Here is a 16046-nt window from a genome sequence, read left to right as displayed (position 1 = left end):
AGTATAACACTCTCATTCAGGTAATTACACGGAAGATTGCATATCTGACGACATACGGCCCGCTGCAAGTATGGCCTCTTTTGAAATCGTGGTTGGTGATCTGCTCCAGCTCAGGGGTAAAAGAGAATCGAATGGAATGGGTATAAATGAGAAGAGAACTGCTTCGTTTTTTTTTTTTTTTTTTTTTTTTTTTTTTTTTTTTTTTTTTTTTTGTGGATTTTCATTCCTTTTTCTTTTTAACTATTCCAGCTCATTCCTGCGATTAAAGGATAGTGAAATATACAATGAAATAACCTTTTGCATATTTTCTTCACGATGGTAGCTCCCTGAACGTGCACCCCATACGCTGTAGTTCCATGTAATGTACAGCACGAAGGCATTTATTTCCCCTAAATGAAACGGAGAGAATCAACAGTGGTGTCTTATTGATACATTATTTGAGAAGCAAAAATGCACAGTATAGGATACATTTAGCACAACAAAGCAACCGGTGGAGATATTTATTTCTTTACAGAATTGTTGAGTCCGTAATTGATAGTACGGAGTAGTTGGAGGTGGATTTAAAGCTTCATTAACAGCCGTCGGCTAGTTAAACGGCAAGCTTAAAATTTAACCTGATATGGGTTTTTTTTTTTTTTTTTTTTTTTTTTTTTTTTTTTGGGGGGGGGGTGGGGACCCAGTTGCATTCTTAACATTCTAATTAAATTTGATATAAAGACGGGGAATATGGAGTACTTGTGAGAAGAAGACGAGAAGTTAACAATGATTGATTATGCCTGCGCAGACTTATTTAAACCCATACATCATCATCATCATCATCGCTACTGATTCCATACCTGCAGCTGGGTCCATCACTTTTGTAGTACAGTAAGCTGAAGGCATGCGGCTTCGTGGAGTGCTATTAAGTGCACATCCTCCGTAACTACATTACTCCTTAAATTTATTTACATCAATATCAGAAGATCTGGAGGCTGTGTGCTCCGTACAGACAGACTGCGCAGTAATAGCACTGAATACTTGTGGATTACCGCGCCACGCCTCATTCCTTTTGCATTTATCATAGAGCCGAACTATTCCTGGAGTATATCTAGGTAAGCGGACTGTGTGTGTGTAGAGATCCCGTTCTTTTCATGAATAGTGCATATGATAACTCCTCATGATGCCCAGCTTTTCTCTAATAATATTAATCAACAGCCCAGGGGACGCCAGGAGAACGACGCAATAATGAACTGGAAACATCCCCAGCGTTGGAGGAGCTCGGAAGCCCCCGTAATCTACAATCCATCGCTATCCAGAAGCCAAGGTGAGTGGCTTCGTTAGTTATAGTTAACTAGTTACTAGTGTTAGCGTTTGCCCGGTAGCTTTTCTCTTGCAGACCATTCAGACGAAAGAATGGCTTTCTCAGACTTCCAGCAGTTGATCTAACTCGAAGCCCAGCCAAACGAGATAAGAATGAAGGATAACTTATAAAAGACAGGATTATACACAGAGAGAGGTGCATATACATTAGTTCTGTGTATACTCCGTATGCTGAAAAGAGTATATACGCTGTACGCTGCGTATATAGAAGAGGGCTCTGGGTATTCCGCCCTTGGGGGTGCATAACTAACTTATACAGAGCATGTCTGTCGAAAGCATTTCAATAGCAGAGATACATATATCTGTGCATTGCTTCCATCTTCCAACCCCTTCCGTTTCTTATCTTTAATTAGTAAAAGATACTACGTGCAGTACATTAATATTAATAATTACGGAGTACTCCGTAGCCTGTCAATAGGAGAGCTACTGCGTATATCACACCGCAATGCGATGCTTCATTGTTCGCTGCGTTCGGCGAGTCCCCCGCCGCCCTCATGGCAAACAAAGGAATTCCAGTCAAGGATCCTTGCTCTAAATTGGCTTTGTTGACTACGCAGTAAAATATTTATTGGAATTCGCAAGGTTGAGACCACACCCAACCCGTTTCTCAGCCACCATACGTTTTTACTAAAACTCTCTGTCACTTATTAAGCCCCGTCTGGTCGCTGGCAGGACTGTGCATTCATTTGACCGCTATCCGAGAGAAACCTCTTCTGATGGTTTTGACGTACTGCTGCAGGCGAAGCCATTATTATTAATTGTAGTAACACACTGGTTGTCTGAGCCGACTGATCATCGAAAAGCCAGGAGGCGCTCGTTCGGCCGCTGCCTCTCTGGACTTCTGCGCCTTGTCCACAGCGTCCAGTTCTTTTAAGGGTCTTTGTTAGTTACGCAAAGGAAAGAAAAGAAAAGAAAACGGCAGAGGCGCCGAGTGGTACACAGATTTGTTGTCCCCAAGGAATATCCCGATTTCAATTCCATTTTTTGCCTGACTAACACTGGCTTCCTTCTTCTTGCTCCCTTGTTCTGCGAACTGTCTACGGATTACTCTGTAGTTCATCATTCATTCATCAAATCCGTTGAGAATTTCTCACGTACTGTTCCCTACTATATCACTAGTTGCGCTTATTCTCCCTGACTCGGAGGAGGAAGTACTGCTACCTACTGGAGCTTTCCTCTTGATATCACCCTCAGCAACCCCATTTCTGAACAGCCAGCCTTTCTTCCGCTTTGATGAGCTTGGTAAAAGCAGCTAGCTCCAAATTTACCATAAATAACTTGCTTTTAATAGGGCCACCATTGACATTAACGGTGACGATTATCGTCAGGGCGTTGATAACCACTGACTGCCGTTTGGCACTTTTTTGAACTCAAACTCAACCGTCCGAATAGCCAACGAAACATCACGCATTGTTCAAGGCCTATGCGCAAAAGGTTGTAGGATTTGGAGAACAATATCTGCATCCAACCAACGACGTCGAATCCTGCGCATCGCCTTCTCTTTTATGCTCTCAATTCCCCCTTCTTTCGCGAAACTTACAGCCACGGATCCTAACCAACGAGAACGGAATCGAGAAAACGGTTCTTCATACATTTGTGGCTTCGGCAAAGCCTCATGTCCACTTCTCGGACGAGGTAAGTTGTTGGGACAGGGCGGTCTATGGCTGTGACATAAGTGTTCTAAACTTTGCTTGAACGCCGGTGAGGCAGGATTTTGTTCACTTTCCCTTTCGTGATTCTGGAAGACGGAGAATAAGAGCAGAGAAGTAACTTCAACTCCCATAGCTGCCAACTATGCCTCCCAGAGCCCGAAGGACTCGACTGACGGAGCGTCGTGCCGCCACAGCTTCAATAAGAGCAGATAGCGATGCGAAGGCTCATGGGATATTCCACTTCGTCAATGTCAATCCATCATCTGAGCTCCAAAAATCAGAAAACCGATCCGTAATCCGCTCGCACGCTAGCAAATATATCTGGCGTCAGCATCGCGCAGGTCGTACAGATGGCAGCAACCCCAATTCTAGTGCGGTCGAATCCGCTCACTCATTAAAAGAACCCCTAATATCTTCACCCGACTCGTATGGTACTGCGAAGAAAAGGCCATGGCCGCTATCACCAGAGACCCCTGGTGGCGAGGAGCCTGTACCAGTACTCTCTCCGTCCGACGAACCCAACATATCTCCGCCCGATGATGAAGATATGTCACGCTCTACGGAGACCCCGCGCGTAGACGAGGATGTTGGCAACAATGGAGATGTCACTCAGCTTGCTCGGGACGCCCAATCGGCTCAATCGGGTATGATATCGGCAGCAGATATATACGAACATGAAAGTAATACGATAGCGGGTCCATTTAACCAGCTGATGACATTTATCGGGGAGCCGGGAAATCTTTTCCCTTCCATGCTTGGGAGCTCTGCAATTAGCAAGTTGATGCGATACGGTGAGGCCATATCCCACCTTTTCTCCCCATTTTTGGAGCAACCTACAATTGCGGTATCTCCTCATGAATCTGTACCTGACAAAGTGACAAATCTAGCCGCCTTTGATCTTTGGCCTGGTCTCGTACTGGGTGCTAAAAACCAAAAATGGAGCCGAGAAGACGTCGCGCAAAGCTGGCTTCACCGAGCAATGAGCCACCCTGCCCTATTCACTGCATTTTTATACGGAGCTGCGGGCCACTTACAAACGCGCAAACGGCTAGAGAGTGTTTCCATCGCCCCTCAAACGCGCGAGGAGAAGTTAGAACAGATCGTCTGCGAGACAGAGACCATCAAACAGTTGAATAAAATGATGCTCGACCCGCAGCAAACATGCACTGACGAAGTTATCCTAGCAGTACTGTGCATGGCTTTTAATAAGATCGATTACTCCAAGTGGATATCTGACACTGACCCCGCTCCAAAGGCGCCCTTGCGCAATCTCCAATGGCTCGATGTATATGGCGGCCTATCACTAAATGACCAGCACGTCAAGGGGCTTTTTGCATTGCTCCACACAAGAGGTGGCCTAGATCAACTCAAGCTGCCCGGGCTGGCAGAAACTCTTTCAACGTAAATCCTTCTTCCTTTTCCGGTTTTCATTCCATGTTCCGCTCTACTTGTATTGAGTCTCACGAATCTCACCATTCCATAGATCTGCCATAATGCTCTCAACCAAATACCTTTCGAAACCCCGGCTCCCTTTCGTCCCAATCTTCAAAGATAGTGCCACCGGTAAACCGCCGATGTGGCCAAACCTCTCCTCAAATACGTGTCCTATGCCAATTAATATGATAAATCTGGTCTCGAATATCCAGCCCACCCCCTGCCTCGGCGACAATGGTAGTAACAATATTGAGGCAATCAACACCAGCGACATATTCACACAATCTAACCTCCCAACCCCCCTAACAACCGTCCTGCGCAATATGCAAAACTACAGCGCTGTTGTAAACCTACATAGCCAGGGTCTCCTCCCCTATCTCGAGCTCCCCGTGATCGCCGATAGACGCAACTGGGTCCAATACGAGCTCTTGAGTCTACGGCCCATACATGAAATTAACGAGTACACAGAAGATTCTGAGCCCAGCAATCCTACCCCAGTAATCCTCCAGCAACAACAACAACCACATCAACAACAACAACAACATCCACAGCAACTACTGCTGCAAGCCTACAACTATAAAATCTACGAGCCCATCCGCCTCGCAGCGATGATATACAGCATGCTCGTAGTCTTCCCCCTACCAGCTGCCAACCGACCATTCGTGCGCCTATCCCGGATGATGAAAGCAGCGCTCATAGCCGCGGAGATCGAGAACATCACCCCCACCCCTGCCAATCCCCGAATCACCGATCATTGCTGGAGTAGCGCGACGGAGATGTTGCTCTGGGTGATAGTGCTAGGCACGATGGCAGCGCGGAATACGCCGAGTGAAGACTGGTTCGTGGAGCGGAGCAGGGATGTGATTAGGGTTGTTGGCGTGGGGAGTTGGGAGCAACTAAAGGGGGCGATGGAAAAGGTTCTGTGGATGGATTGCGTGTGTGATGTAGGTGGGTTGGCGATATGGAATGAGGTGGGTGTGGGGAGTTAAGGCGAGGTTGGGAGCCAGAGTCAGCGCGTGAATGGGAATGGGATGCTAGTTGGTGGGATGGATTGGGTGGTTTAGCATAAGCAGGCAGCAATGTGGGTTTGTAGAGTAGAGCCTTGAAAGTGGTTTATGATGAATGCCTCGATTCTTGAACCGACCAGACCACGATTTTTTCCTTTTTTTTTTTTCATACCGGGCCTCTACTTCCCTCCTGCCCGTTTTACTTTTTAGCGAAGATTACTTGTAATGGACATTGAATAGGGAAAAGGGATTTCTGATTTTGCAGTTGTTGAATAATAAGTGTTTAAATATTTTCCGGGTTTCTTGCCCCTTCTTTTCTTTCTTTCTTCCTGTCTTTTTTTTTTCTTTTTTTTCCCCCTCTTCCTCCTCCAGCATCTCTTCCCATTCTACATCTCGCCTCTCATGTTCCCCCCGTATATTCCTTGGACAATTGCCCTTTCCCTTATAAATGTAGTTATCCATCTCTGGAGAGAATGACGTTCTATCCAATGGCACTTCTGACATCTTGTGATCATTAATAGAAAGGATTGACATTTTCAGCTACGCCCCGATTTTTTCTCCAATAGAGAGTTATGAATTAAGTACATAAGAGATAAAAAGAATCAATCAATGCCATAAGCTAGTCCTCATGTGAAAAAAATCCTCCTGCGAGGATTTAACGAAAATTTGCCACGTGATTGATATCGGCAAACGCGCTAGAGTAAGCCAATAAATAACATCTAGTTAACAGCTGGGATAGTTAGTAAAAAGATCTCTATCCGAGATCCTTGATGGCAGCGGGATGATCAACGCGCAAATGCAGGATATCAAGAACGCAATAACAGCTGCTGCAAACTAACTACGGCGTCACCATAGCAAAGGCACAGGCACAGGCACATTCGACTCTTCCCATATATGTATAACGGTTGGGCGGGACAGCGAGGCCGATTACGAGCGAATCTATATATTCTTGCAATTGTTTCTAAGAAACAGATAATAGCCTCGGCATTGAAAGAAAGCGAAATACGGCCGAAGTGTGAGATAAACTTGCTTGCCTTTGGTTCTGACATGTAACGAGGAAAATCTGAGTGACTGATAATCTCGAGCGCCCAAGCGTTCTCACGATGCTCTGGCTGGAGAGTTAATCCCTAGCCGTGGGGGTCATATCAAGCTGTCAAAGGGGCAGAATTTTGTCATCATGTCACAATAACGTCCTCCTCCCCAGATTCAGGCGAGTGACAAAACGCTCAAAACAACAATAATGCGCAGTTCCATTCCTCGTCACGAAGCCTATTATCAAAACACCTGTGCAAGCTCGGTTTTACAGGGGTCCATATCCATGAGCATGCCTGCCAACATAGCTTAAATCCGTTTCCCTTGCCGCGCTACGAAGTACTACGCCCGTATTTGAACCCAGGGCTTCCCTTAACTCCGTTTAGTTCCAACTAACTTTGTGCCAAGCGCGCGCAGATACATACCATATTTTGACGACTTGGGCGCATCTTAAGAAGGTTCAGCCTGCCAGGCTCTGCTCGGTCTCTGACCCTAGAAAACAACAGACCGCATTCTGCAGTGAGATCCCGGATTATCAATCTTTGCAATTTGTAAGCTTGCTCTTGTGCGGATGACGTGCTGCCCTTGACATCACCACCATACCATCCGCCTAGTATCCTCGGAGTCGTGAACTGGAAGTGTTCCCAAAGCCCAAAAGAACACCACAGTTTTCCGAGAGATGACGCCGTTGAAGTACAAGATGAATCTAGATGACGCATCTTACATTCATTATTCTATCCAGCATGTGATGGCATCTGATGAAAATAATGCATTCGACTACAAATAGCCCTCATTCCACCTCCGTTGAACTCACTTTGTTGAAGTCGTGGAGTATTAGAAAATAGGTTCGATACAAGATAGAGCTCATCATCTCGGAAAAGTGATATTGACCGATTGATTTACTTTAATTTTACTTTTGACTATATCATCGCTTCAATTCCAACTCTACAATGTCTCCGACTCTCAAGAATGTCATTGTTGTCTCGGTGTGTATCTTATATCCAGCCACAGCATACAATCGTATATCATGGACGAATATATAACTGACAGATGGCTGGCTAATAGGCAAGTGGGAGAGTAGGGTATGTCTAAGCCTACCTTATGACGACACATCAAAATCAATCCCATATATATCCCCCCTGACCAACGCTTACCGTGTGGATATAGGGCCACCATTGTATCCGCTCTACTGAACTCCGCTCATGGGTATGCCGTCTCAACTCTTTCCCGGGAGGGATCCAGCTACATCCCACCAGTGGGTGTCACAAGCATCAAAAGCGATTACACGCATGACTCCTTAGTCAAATCCCTAAAGGGTCAGGATGTTGTGGTATCTGCCATCGGAGCTGCTGCCGTGCTCGAGCAAATCAAGTTAATTGACGCCGCGATCGAGGCAGGGGTGAAGAGATTCGTTCCCAGCGATTATGGCAGTGATACGCGGATCAAGCACTCACATTTGCGCGTGCCCTTTTTTCCGATGAAGAATCAAGTCTTTAAATATCTAGAGGAAAGGCAGCACAAGATTGAGTGGACTGTTTTCCTTTCAGGGCCTCTTTTGGATGAGTGAGTGCCATCAATGCAGAAAACCCATACCAAGAGACTTACTCCTCTCACTCTGGCAACGGGATTTCGTGTGCCCTCTTACTACTTCTCTCTCTCTCTCTCTCTCTCTCTCTATATCTCCTCTCTAATTCCTCACAACTTATCTGCACATCCACAGAACCCTTAGAGTCGACTTCCTCGGCTTCGACATTGCCAACAAGACCACAACGTTCTGGGACGAAAGATACAAAAACGTCCGTTTCTCAACCGCACGCCTCACCCTCGTCGCGGACGCGGTCGCCCAGGCCCTCTCCCCCGCCATCTCCCCCAAAACAGCGAACCAACTCCTCGCCATCCGCGACGCCACCGTGACCTTCGCGGAGCTACTCAACGCCCTCGAGGCCGCCACAGGTTCCCCATGGCCACTCAACCACGCCGACTTGGACGAACTGGTCGAGGAAGGCAAGTTGAAGGCTGCAAAGGGCGATTTCAGCGGGGTCTCGCATATGATTGTGCGGAATATCCTGGATGTAGAGTCTGGGGGTGATTTCGATGAGAGGGGGATTGTTTCGAATGGGTTAGTCGAGGTCGAAGGGTGGGGGTTGCAGAGGGTTGTTGATGCGGTTGTTGCGGAAGTTCAGGGGGAACAATGAGGGGATATAGTAAGTTGAGGGAAGGGATGTTAATGGAAGTTTGGTATATGACTACGATGATTTGGAACCATATTTTATGCCTCTTATCCTCTCCCTTTTACCTTTCTCGATTAATTATATGTTTTGCTCTTTTTATTTGTTAAATACAGCCTATCCATCAGACCCCTTCCACTGTCACAGACGATCTACGCCTGATGTGTACACGGTACGAGCACGTCTCCAAATTTCTACCAGCCAATCCCTTTTCATCAATGTACAGGGCGGTTTTTACCAGCCAGCTTTCTACACGTGCACCCAAAAATACTTCTTTCCATTTCGAAGGGTGCGCACAACATGGAAGTTTGATATGGAGAATACAATTTATATGCCCCCTATCAGATAAACATAAGTTGACATTAAAGCTTTCATACATTTCTTGACACTTTCCGGCCCGGGGCCTACTAGGTACCTATGTATTTGAGCCATAGTATCGTATCCCCTATCAAAAACTCAACCTGGAGGCTTCAAACGGGGAAAGTGGGGGGTATGGGTATTTTAATCTACAACTTTTGACATCAAATAACCCCGGGCTAGTAACAGCCCCTTTGACAGGGCGCCAAATTAACCATTCCCCTCAAAACCTAAGTCCTTTTTCATATAACCTCACGGTTGAGCTTTAAATTTTTGCTTCCCCAGGGCACCTAGTTGCAAAGAGGAACATGCTCCGTGTCTACCTAGGTACCTACCTCGGAAAATAGGAACCTGCAGCAAATTCCCGTTAACTTCCGACGCCACATCTAATCTTGTATTTTCTACTTGATGTCCTCATCTCACGCCGAAATACTTCGAGGTGGGAAAAAGCTTCAAAATTGCAAATGCGTAGCTAACCTATAGGCTGGTAGCCTAGGCGGAGCGGGAAAAGGAGGCCAATGTCAAATTTTCCCTAACTTTTTATGCACCGTATACGTACATTAGACATTGCAGCCAAAAACGAGAAGGTGGCGGAAGTGACATGTCGTACATATGACGTTGATGCCTTTTGAAATCCATACCCTACGGCAAATAACTAGGGCAACGACGAAATAGAAGCTCGACGGCGAAGATAACAGAAATGGTAGGTATATAGCCGGGTGGTTTTGCATGATATCTTTTATGTGTACATGGCTTGATGGCTGTATAGTGGTGGCTATGGGATATGCTATTATGCACCACCGAGGAGGGGGGAAATTAGGAAGGAAATAAATAGGCTTTCAGTACGGAGTACGGAGTAGGAAATCCAAAGCTTCAGCCCTATGAGGATATTATTATTAGAGATCCCGAAGGTAGGTGGCGTCCAAGATTTCAAAGTACGTAAAATAAGGTGCCCTGGCCCGAGGACAGACGTAAAAGTTTGGTGAGAAGTACGGATACAGCCCGTAGTTGAATTACTGGGTCAGAACAAATCTTGGGCCTTTGATCAGAGGGTTTTTACAGTACCTAGGTGTTGCTTTTTCGGCGAAATCTCGAAAGATGGCGAAAAAGGAGAAGAAAAACCACAAACAGGTCACTCGGCCATATAAAATACATGGCAGAGTGACTTTGCCGCTGATATGTTTTGAGTTTTTGTTTATTTGGCGGAGGCGAAAACAAAAAAAGGGAAACTTCTGGATTGGGTTTAGGGCCGAATGCAGCCAGCTGCGGCTCAACCAACACGAAAAAAATTCGTTCCAACTCGAACTTCCGTCTTCTTCTTCTTCTTCTTCTTCTTCACTTCATCACAAACTCCACATCTCTCCTCCTTTCTTCTCTTTCTTCTATCCTATCCATCTTCCCCCTTTTCTCTCTTCCTGTTTCTCTTCTTTTTTCTACTTACATCACCCCCCCGCCGCGAATAGACTTTTAGATCTGAGAGATTGTTTTCCTTGTAACGAACTACGAAATCTCGTTCAGGTCTTAATTTCTTTTACTTCCATCGTCTACGAACTTCTTCTCACAGGACGCCACTTATATTTGAGTGTGTGAGAGACTTTCCAGAGAAAGAAATATATTAATCATATTCCCATACACAAGACGGTCTCTTTCCCATTCTCTCTTTTCGATAATATACCCAGAGGAGAAAAACCTCAAAAAGCTCATCTCGACCTTCCTTTGATAAAACGCTTTTGTTTCTTATTACGTCGAGATCTGGCGTGTTCTGTGATTCCTACCGCTACTACTACTACTACCACTACTACGACTTAATTTTATCCACTTGGTACGTGTTGTGTTGCCGTTGAGATTTTCTTTTTCCTTCTGAGAATCCGGATTTTTTGTTATTCGCCCTCCGAGACAAAATCGCCACTGACTTTGAACATATATATCTTCTTTTCTTCAGAAAACCAGAACAACTTCCAAATCAAGTTTCAACCCACAGCAACCGCAAACATGGCAAACGGCTTGAATATTGGTTCTCTCAAGATCGATGATCCCCAACATCCTCCTGGGCCCAACCCCACCGGCCGATCTGCTTATATCCCTCCCCATCTACGCGGCAACGTCGCTCGTCCTCCCATGGGACTGGATGGAAGTGCTCCCGCTCAAGGTGGTCCGGGTTTGAACGCGAGTGCATGGGCTCCAAATAACGCTGGGTAAGTGCCTTTGTCTATTCAGATTCGTGGCTTTCGAACCGCTCGAAACTCTTGACAACTGTATTTTGCTAACGATATGCTAATTGTTTTAGTCCCAATCCTGGTGCTGGTCCTAACTGGGCAAATGCTCCAAACTTCACTCCCCGTGATCGCCCTCCAGGAGCTCCCCCAGCCATGAACGGCAATACCACCTGGGGCAATGCTCCTCCCCGCCAGTTCAATGCAAATGACTACGGTAAACCAGGCGCCAGCTCGTTCAGAGGATCCTCATATGGCGGTAGAGGCGGAGGAGTTCGTGGAGCTGGCGGACATGGATACTGGGACGACGGTGGAAACCACGTTCAGGGCCCGGAGAACAAGCGTCTCGAACGCGAACTTTTTGGCGAGGCTGACGATCCCACTAAGCAACACACAGGTATCAACTTTTCCAACTACGACAACATCCCTGTCGAAGCTAGTGGCCATGACGTTCCAGAATCCATTACCGCTTTCACCAATCCTCCCTTGCATGAACATTTGCTGTCCAACATCCTGCTGGCCCGCTACACAGTTCCCACTCCTGTCCAAAAATATTCCATTCCCATTGTCATGGGTGGTCGGGATCTGATGGCGTGCGCTCAAACTGGTTCCGGAAAGACTGGTGGTTTCCTCTTCCCAATCCTTTCACAGAGTCTCCATAGACGTGGACCCGAAGCCGAAGCTACCAGAGGATTAGGCCGTCAGCAAAAGGCGTACCCAACTGCTCTGATCTTGGGACCTACTCGTGAACTTGTTTCTCAAATCTACGACGAGGCTCGCAAATTCTGCTACCGTACTGCCCTTCATCCCCGCGTCGTGTACGGAGGAGCTGAGATGGGAAACCAACTCCGCCAACTTGACCAGGGCTGCAATGTACTCGTCGCCACCCCGGGACGTCTCGTCGATATGATGGAGCGCGGTCGTATTTCGCTGGCCCACATCCAGTACTTGGTATTGGACGAGGCTGACCGTATGTTGGACATGGGTTTCGAACCCCAGATTCGTCGTATCGTGCAAGGCTCCGACATGCCTGATAAGCATATGCGTCAAACTCTCATGTTTTCCGCCACCTTCCCCCCGGATATCCAGAAGTTGGCAGAGGAGTTCTTGAAGGATCACATCTTCCTTTCCGTCGGGCGTGTCGGCTCCACCTCTGAAAACATCACCCAGCGCGTCGTCGAGTGCGAATCCGATAAGGACAAGGACTCTGCTCTGCTCGACATCCTTTGCACCGACTCTACGGGGCTGACCCTCGTCTTCGTCGAGACCAAGCGTCAGGCAGACATGCTCTCCGACTTCTTGCTCGATCACCGTCTCCCAGCTACTGCCATTCACGGCGACCGCACCCAGCGAGAGCGTGAGCGTGCCCTTGAACTTTTCCGTACAGGCCGCTGCCCCATCCTCGTCGCCACTGCTGTCGCAGCCCGTGGGCTTGATATCCCTAACGTCACCCACGTTATCAACTACGACCTCCCGAACGAAATCGACGACTACGTTCATCGCATTGGTCGTACCGGCCGTGCTGGTAACACCGGTATCTCCACTGCCTTCTTCAGTCGCAGCAAGAACTTCAAGATCGCCCGCAGCATGGTCGACCTGCTCAAGGACGCCAATCAGGAAGTGCCGGACTTTTTGGAAAAGCTCGGTCGTCAAGGTAGCTACTTTGGCTCCAGCGGTGGTGGTCGCGGTGGTGGTCGTGGTGGCCGTGGTCGCGGTGGATCAAGCACAACCCGGGACATTCGTCGCACGGGCGGTGGATTCGGTGGAGGCATGGGTGGCGGCCGCCCTGCCTATGGAGGATACGGCGATTCCGGTGCTGGGCCCTATGGCTACGGCGGTGCCGGTGCCGGTGCCGGTGCCGGTGGCTACGGAGGCGGCTACAGTGGTGGATATGGTGGAGGCAGCTATGGTAACCCATCCGGCCCCACTGGTCCATCTTCCTGGTGGTAGATTTCTATTCCAATTTCCAAAAATCCATATCAAAATTCAAAGATCTCCTCGAAAAAAAAAAAACGGAAGGAGATATGCAAGAAAGGAGAGAAAAAGAAAGAAAGCAATTTTATGTTTGTTTCTGGTCTTCGACGCTGTGGCCCATTACAGTTAAAACGAAAAAGGAGAGTTTTGGTTGACTCCCTCCTCATTTCATCTTCGAGCTTATAGACTAAGTTGCGATGTTAACGCAACCAAAACCGTCTCCTAATTTTTGCCCGGGTGGCATTTATTCCATGGATGTTACCCACCCTCAGGAATTTACCTTATCGGCTTTGGTCATGACTTGCAACGAATTTCCTCTTTTTTTCTTTTTTCTTTTCTTCTCTTTCCTTTTCATTTTCCTTGTTTCGTTTTTCCGTTTTTCCACTTTTTCTTTTACATCTGATATTTCCTTCCTCGTTTTTCCTCGTTTTCCCTCGTGCTTGCTAGTGCGTGCACCAGATTCCTTGACCTTTTTTTTTCATTTTGCAGCTTGTTTCCTAAAACTGAGCAAAGATCCACTTTTTTTCGTGTGTAATTTTCCAATATCGTCTTCTCTTCCTTTGTCCTTTTCTATTTGACCTTGTCATTGTTTCCCATATGCTCTATGATGCAGTTTCGCTTTACTATGTTCGTCGTTTCTGCCTTATTTTCTCGCGTGCATGTTTGTGCGTATATGTCTGTCTGTCTGGTCCAACGGGGCGGCTAACGTTTTGCATGAAAAAAAAAGATGCCCAACAAGGGGTGTGTCTACGGTTTTGGGCGTTATATTTTCCTTATCCTTTTCTTTTAAACAGCAAAAGATAACGAAAACTTGCGTCTTGCTTCCTCAGTTTATACGGCATGGTTGTTGTCGTTGTTTTCTTCATTCCTTCTCATTGGCTTCATCGTTCGTCGTTTTCCCCGTGCTTCAGGAATATTTCTTTTATAACTTTTCCCTTTCTCTGTTTCTTTTGTCTTGTTGCCACTATGCATGAACAGAAAGGAAAGGGAAAGGCTTAAAAAAGGGGAGTGGGGAATTAAAGAAAGGAAGAAAGAAAGAAGTGCAAGATGCAGGAGCATATTATCATCCATCATCATAGACCAGCGTTTGAACGTATTTTGATTTTTGTTTTATTCCCTACCTTCTGTCTCTTCTGTTTGTCCGTTTTTCCTCCATTGTTTCTGTGAAAGGAAGAGCAAAATATAAAAATTCGAAACGGAAAGCCTGCCCGTTCTTATCAGATACTCAGATACCCATGATATCCCTCGAAATTTCTCTTTTTCTTTTTTTCCCTTTCCATTGTCCTCTTCAAAATGAATATCATCTGGCCGCTCATGCTCGTATTCACGCACATTTCCCCTTCTACATTTTATTGTTCTTGATAAAGCACTGGCGAAAGAGGGCGGGGGAAGGAAGTATAAGTGAAAGAAAAAGGGAACCGATAGAACGGCTGGGTTTTTAGACTTAGGTAGGACCTAGTTATATGTACCTGCACTGCAGGAGCCTGATAAAAAAACATATATGCTTTTTTAAAAGAGAGTAACAAGTTCGAAAGCAACGTGTTTTAATGATGATAGGCTTATGGAGGCGCGATTGAATTTGCTTCAAAATATCCAGGCCAACTTGATTGATTGTAACCAGTTATATGCTGTTTTGGAATGCTTTTGTGACTGCCCGAACTGCTGATGGATGAAAAGCAAACTCCTCGGCCATTTTTATATCCAGGGCCGTCCTCACGTCTGTCTTGTTCATGAACTTCTTGGAACGGGTAACTACATCATCTTCAAATCGAGCATCTTGAGGCTCAAGTCTATAGGTCGCCGTCGACCTGGATTTGGTACCCATATAGCCAACGACGTGGCCGTATGGCGTACGCTCAAAACATCGAAGGAAGGAATATCAAAAAAAGAGCTTCAGGTCCCGCCAGAGGGGAATGGATGTGCTGTGTGTTTTTGGAGTTCGTGGCGGCCAAAAAATGAGCCTCTGCGAATCTCAACGACGGATGACACGGAGAACAACATCGCATGTTTGTCCTTGAGGATCTTCTTTCAGATAAACAGATGGAGGTCATGATAGGGGTAACTATCATCATCTCGTCTAGGGAGGATTGTCTGGGATGGGATTCTTCAATCGAGTGGTCATGGTAGAGAGAAGCGCTTTTGGCAGTTAAATAGCTGCAAGTAAAATATAAAATAGCCTGCAAATCTCTTTTGAAACAGCTCATTGCCACTAGCAGCATCGCCTAAATAAGGAGTTATGTAGATCTGGAGCTGCAACTGAAGTTAGTTGAAGTTTTTACTAACGCGTTTTGATCTCATACTACGTCTCGGTGGACGTGAAAAGCTGCCAAAGCGCGAAGATGATTAAGGGAACAGAACAGAAAATGATATGAGTAAATGAGTGAGGCCATGGTGAATACGCTGTTTCTCAAGAACAGGTAAATTTCAGTTGCTATTTAGCTGAGCCTTGCAGTAAATAAGTTTACTGTACGGAGTAACTATATTTAACTAACTATTGTGAATGAGGCTGGTCGATCTGGCGCCCATTTTGACTTCAACCAACTTTTCGAACTTCATTCTTCCACCAACCTCATCTCACCACACTCACCTTGACCAAACCTCTTACATGCCGTATCTACAATGACCCTACACCTGCTTATCTAGACCCCCCCCCCCCCCCCCGTATCCCTCAGTTTTGCCGCATTTTCGACCTAAGATACAGTTGACCATGGTGCTCCTCACGTCTTCGGGAATCTCCCTTGCAATATCAACGCCTATCATTGGCTTATTTACCCTTCTTCTATTTTTATC

General features: G+C 46.4%; 4 protein-coding genes across 6 annotated transcripts; all 4 read left to right on the top strand.

Moving 5' to 3' along the window:
- Positions 1-1937: 1937 nt before the first annotated feature.
- BDCG_03728 lies at positions 1938-6066 on the top strand. 2 transcript variants are annotated; one of them, XM_045419383.1, is made up of 4 exons: positions 1938-3060; positions 3145-3802; positions 3899-4412; positions 4495-6066. In XM_045419383.1, the coding sequence occupies exons 2-4, from the start codon at positions 3154-3156 to the stop codon at positions 5432-5434; spliced, it is 2103 nt and encodes a 700-aa protein (XP_045280582.1). In that variant the 5' UTR covers positions 1938-3060; positions 3145-3153; the 3' UTR covers positions 5435-6066. The 2 variants fall into 2 exon arrangements, with proteins under 2 accessions (XP_045280582.1, XP_045280581.1); XM_045419382.1 differs by having other exon boundaries at positions 1938-3802.
- Positions 6067-6227: 161 nt separating this feature from the next.
- BDCG_03727 (isoflavone reductase) lies at positions 6228-9232 on the top strand. 3 transcript variants are annotated; one of them, XM_045419381.1, is made up of 6 exons: positions 6228-6823; positions 6893-7035; positions 7272-7470; positions 7550-7566; positions 7652-8047; positions 8205-9232. In XM_045419381.1, exons 3-6 carry the CDS (start codon positions 7435-7437, stop codon positions 8677-8679), a joined length of 924 nt encoding a protein of 307 aa, XP_045280580.1. In that variant the 5' UTR covers positions 6228-6823; positions 6893-7035; positions 7272-7434; the 3' UTR covers positions 8680-9232. The 3 variants fall into 3 exon arrangements, with proteins under 3 accessions (XP_045280580.1, XP_045280579.1, XP_045280578.1); XM_045419380.1 differs by having other exon boundaries at positions 6902-7470; XM_045419379.1 differs by having other exon boundaries at positions 6893-7470.
- A 1144-nt stretch (positions 9233-10376) lies between these two features.
- BDCG_03726 (ATP-dependent RNA helicase DED1) lies at positions 10377-15466 on the top strand. Its single transcript, XM_045419378.1, has 3 exons — positions 10377-10891; positions 11012-11264; positions 11357-15466. The coding sequence occupies exons 2-3, from the start codon at positions 11062-11064 to the stop codon at positions 13230-13232; spliced, it is 2079 nt and encodes a 692-aa protein (XP_045275701.1). The 5' UTR covers positions 10377-10891; positions 11012-11061; the 3' UTR covers positions 13233-15466.
- A 565-nt stretch (positions 15467-16031) lies between these two features.
- Positions 16032-16046, top strand: part of BDCG_03725 (INO80 chromatin remodeling complex) — a gene marked incomplete at its 5' end in the record, with an annotated part of 4730 nt that continues 4715 nt past the window's right edge.

This window comes from Blastomyces dermatitidis (genome assembly GCF_000003525.1).
Source record: "Blastomyces dermatitidis ER-3 genomic scaffold supercont1.3, whole genome shotgun sequence".
NCBI lineage: Eukaryota > Fungi > Ascomycota > Eurotiomycetes > Onygenales > Ajellomycetaceae > Blastomyces > Blastomyces dermatitidis.
This window is presented reverse-complemented; position numbering and strand designations above follow the sequence as displayed.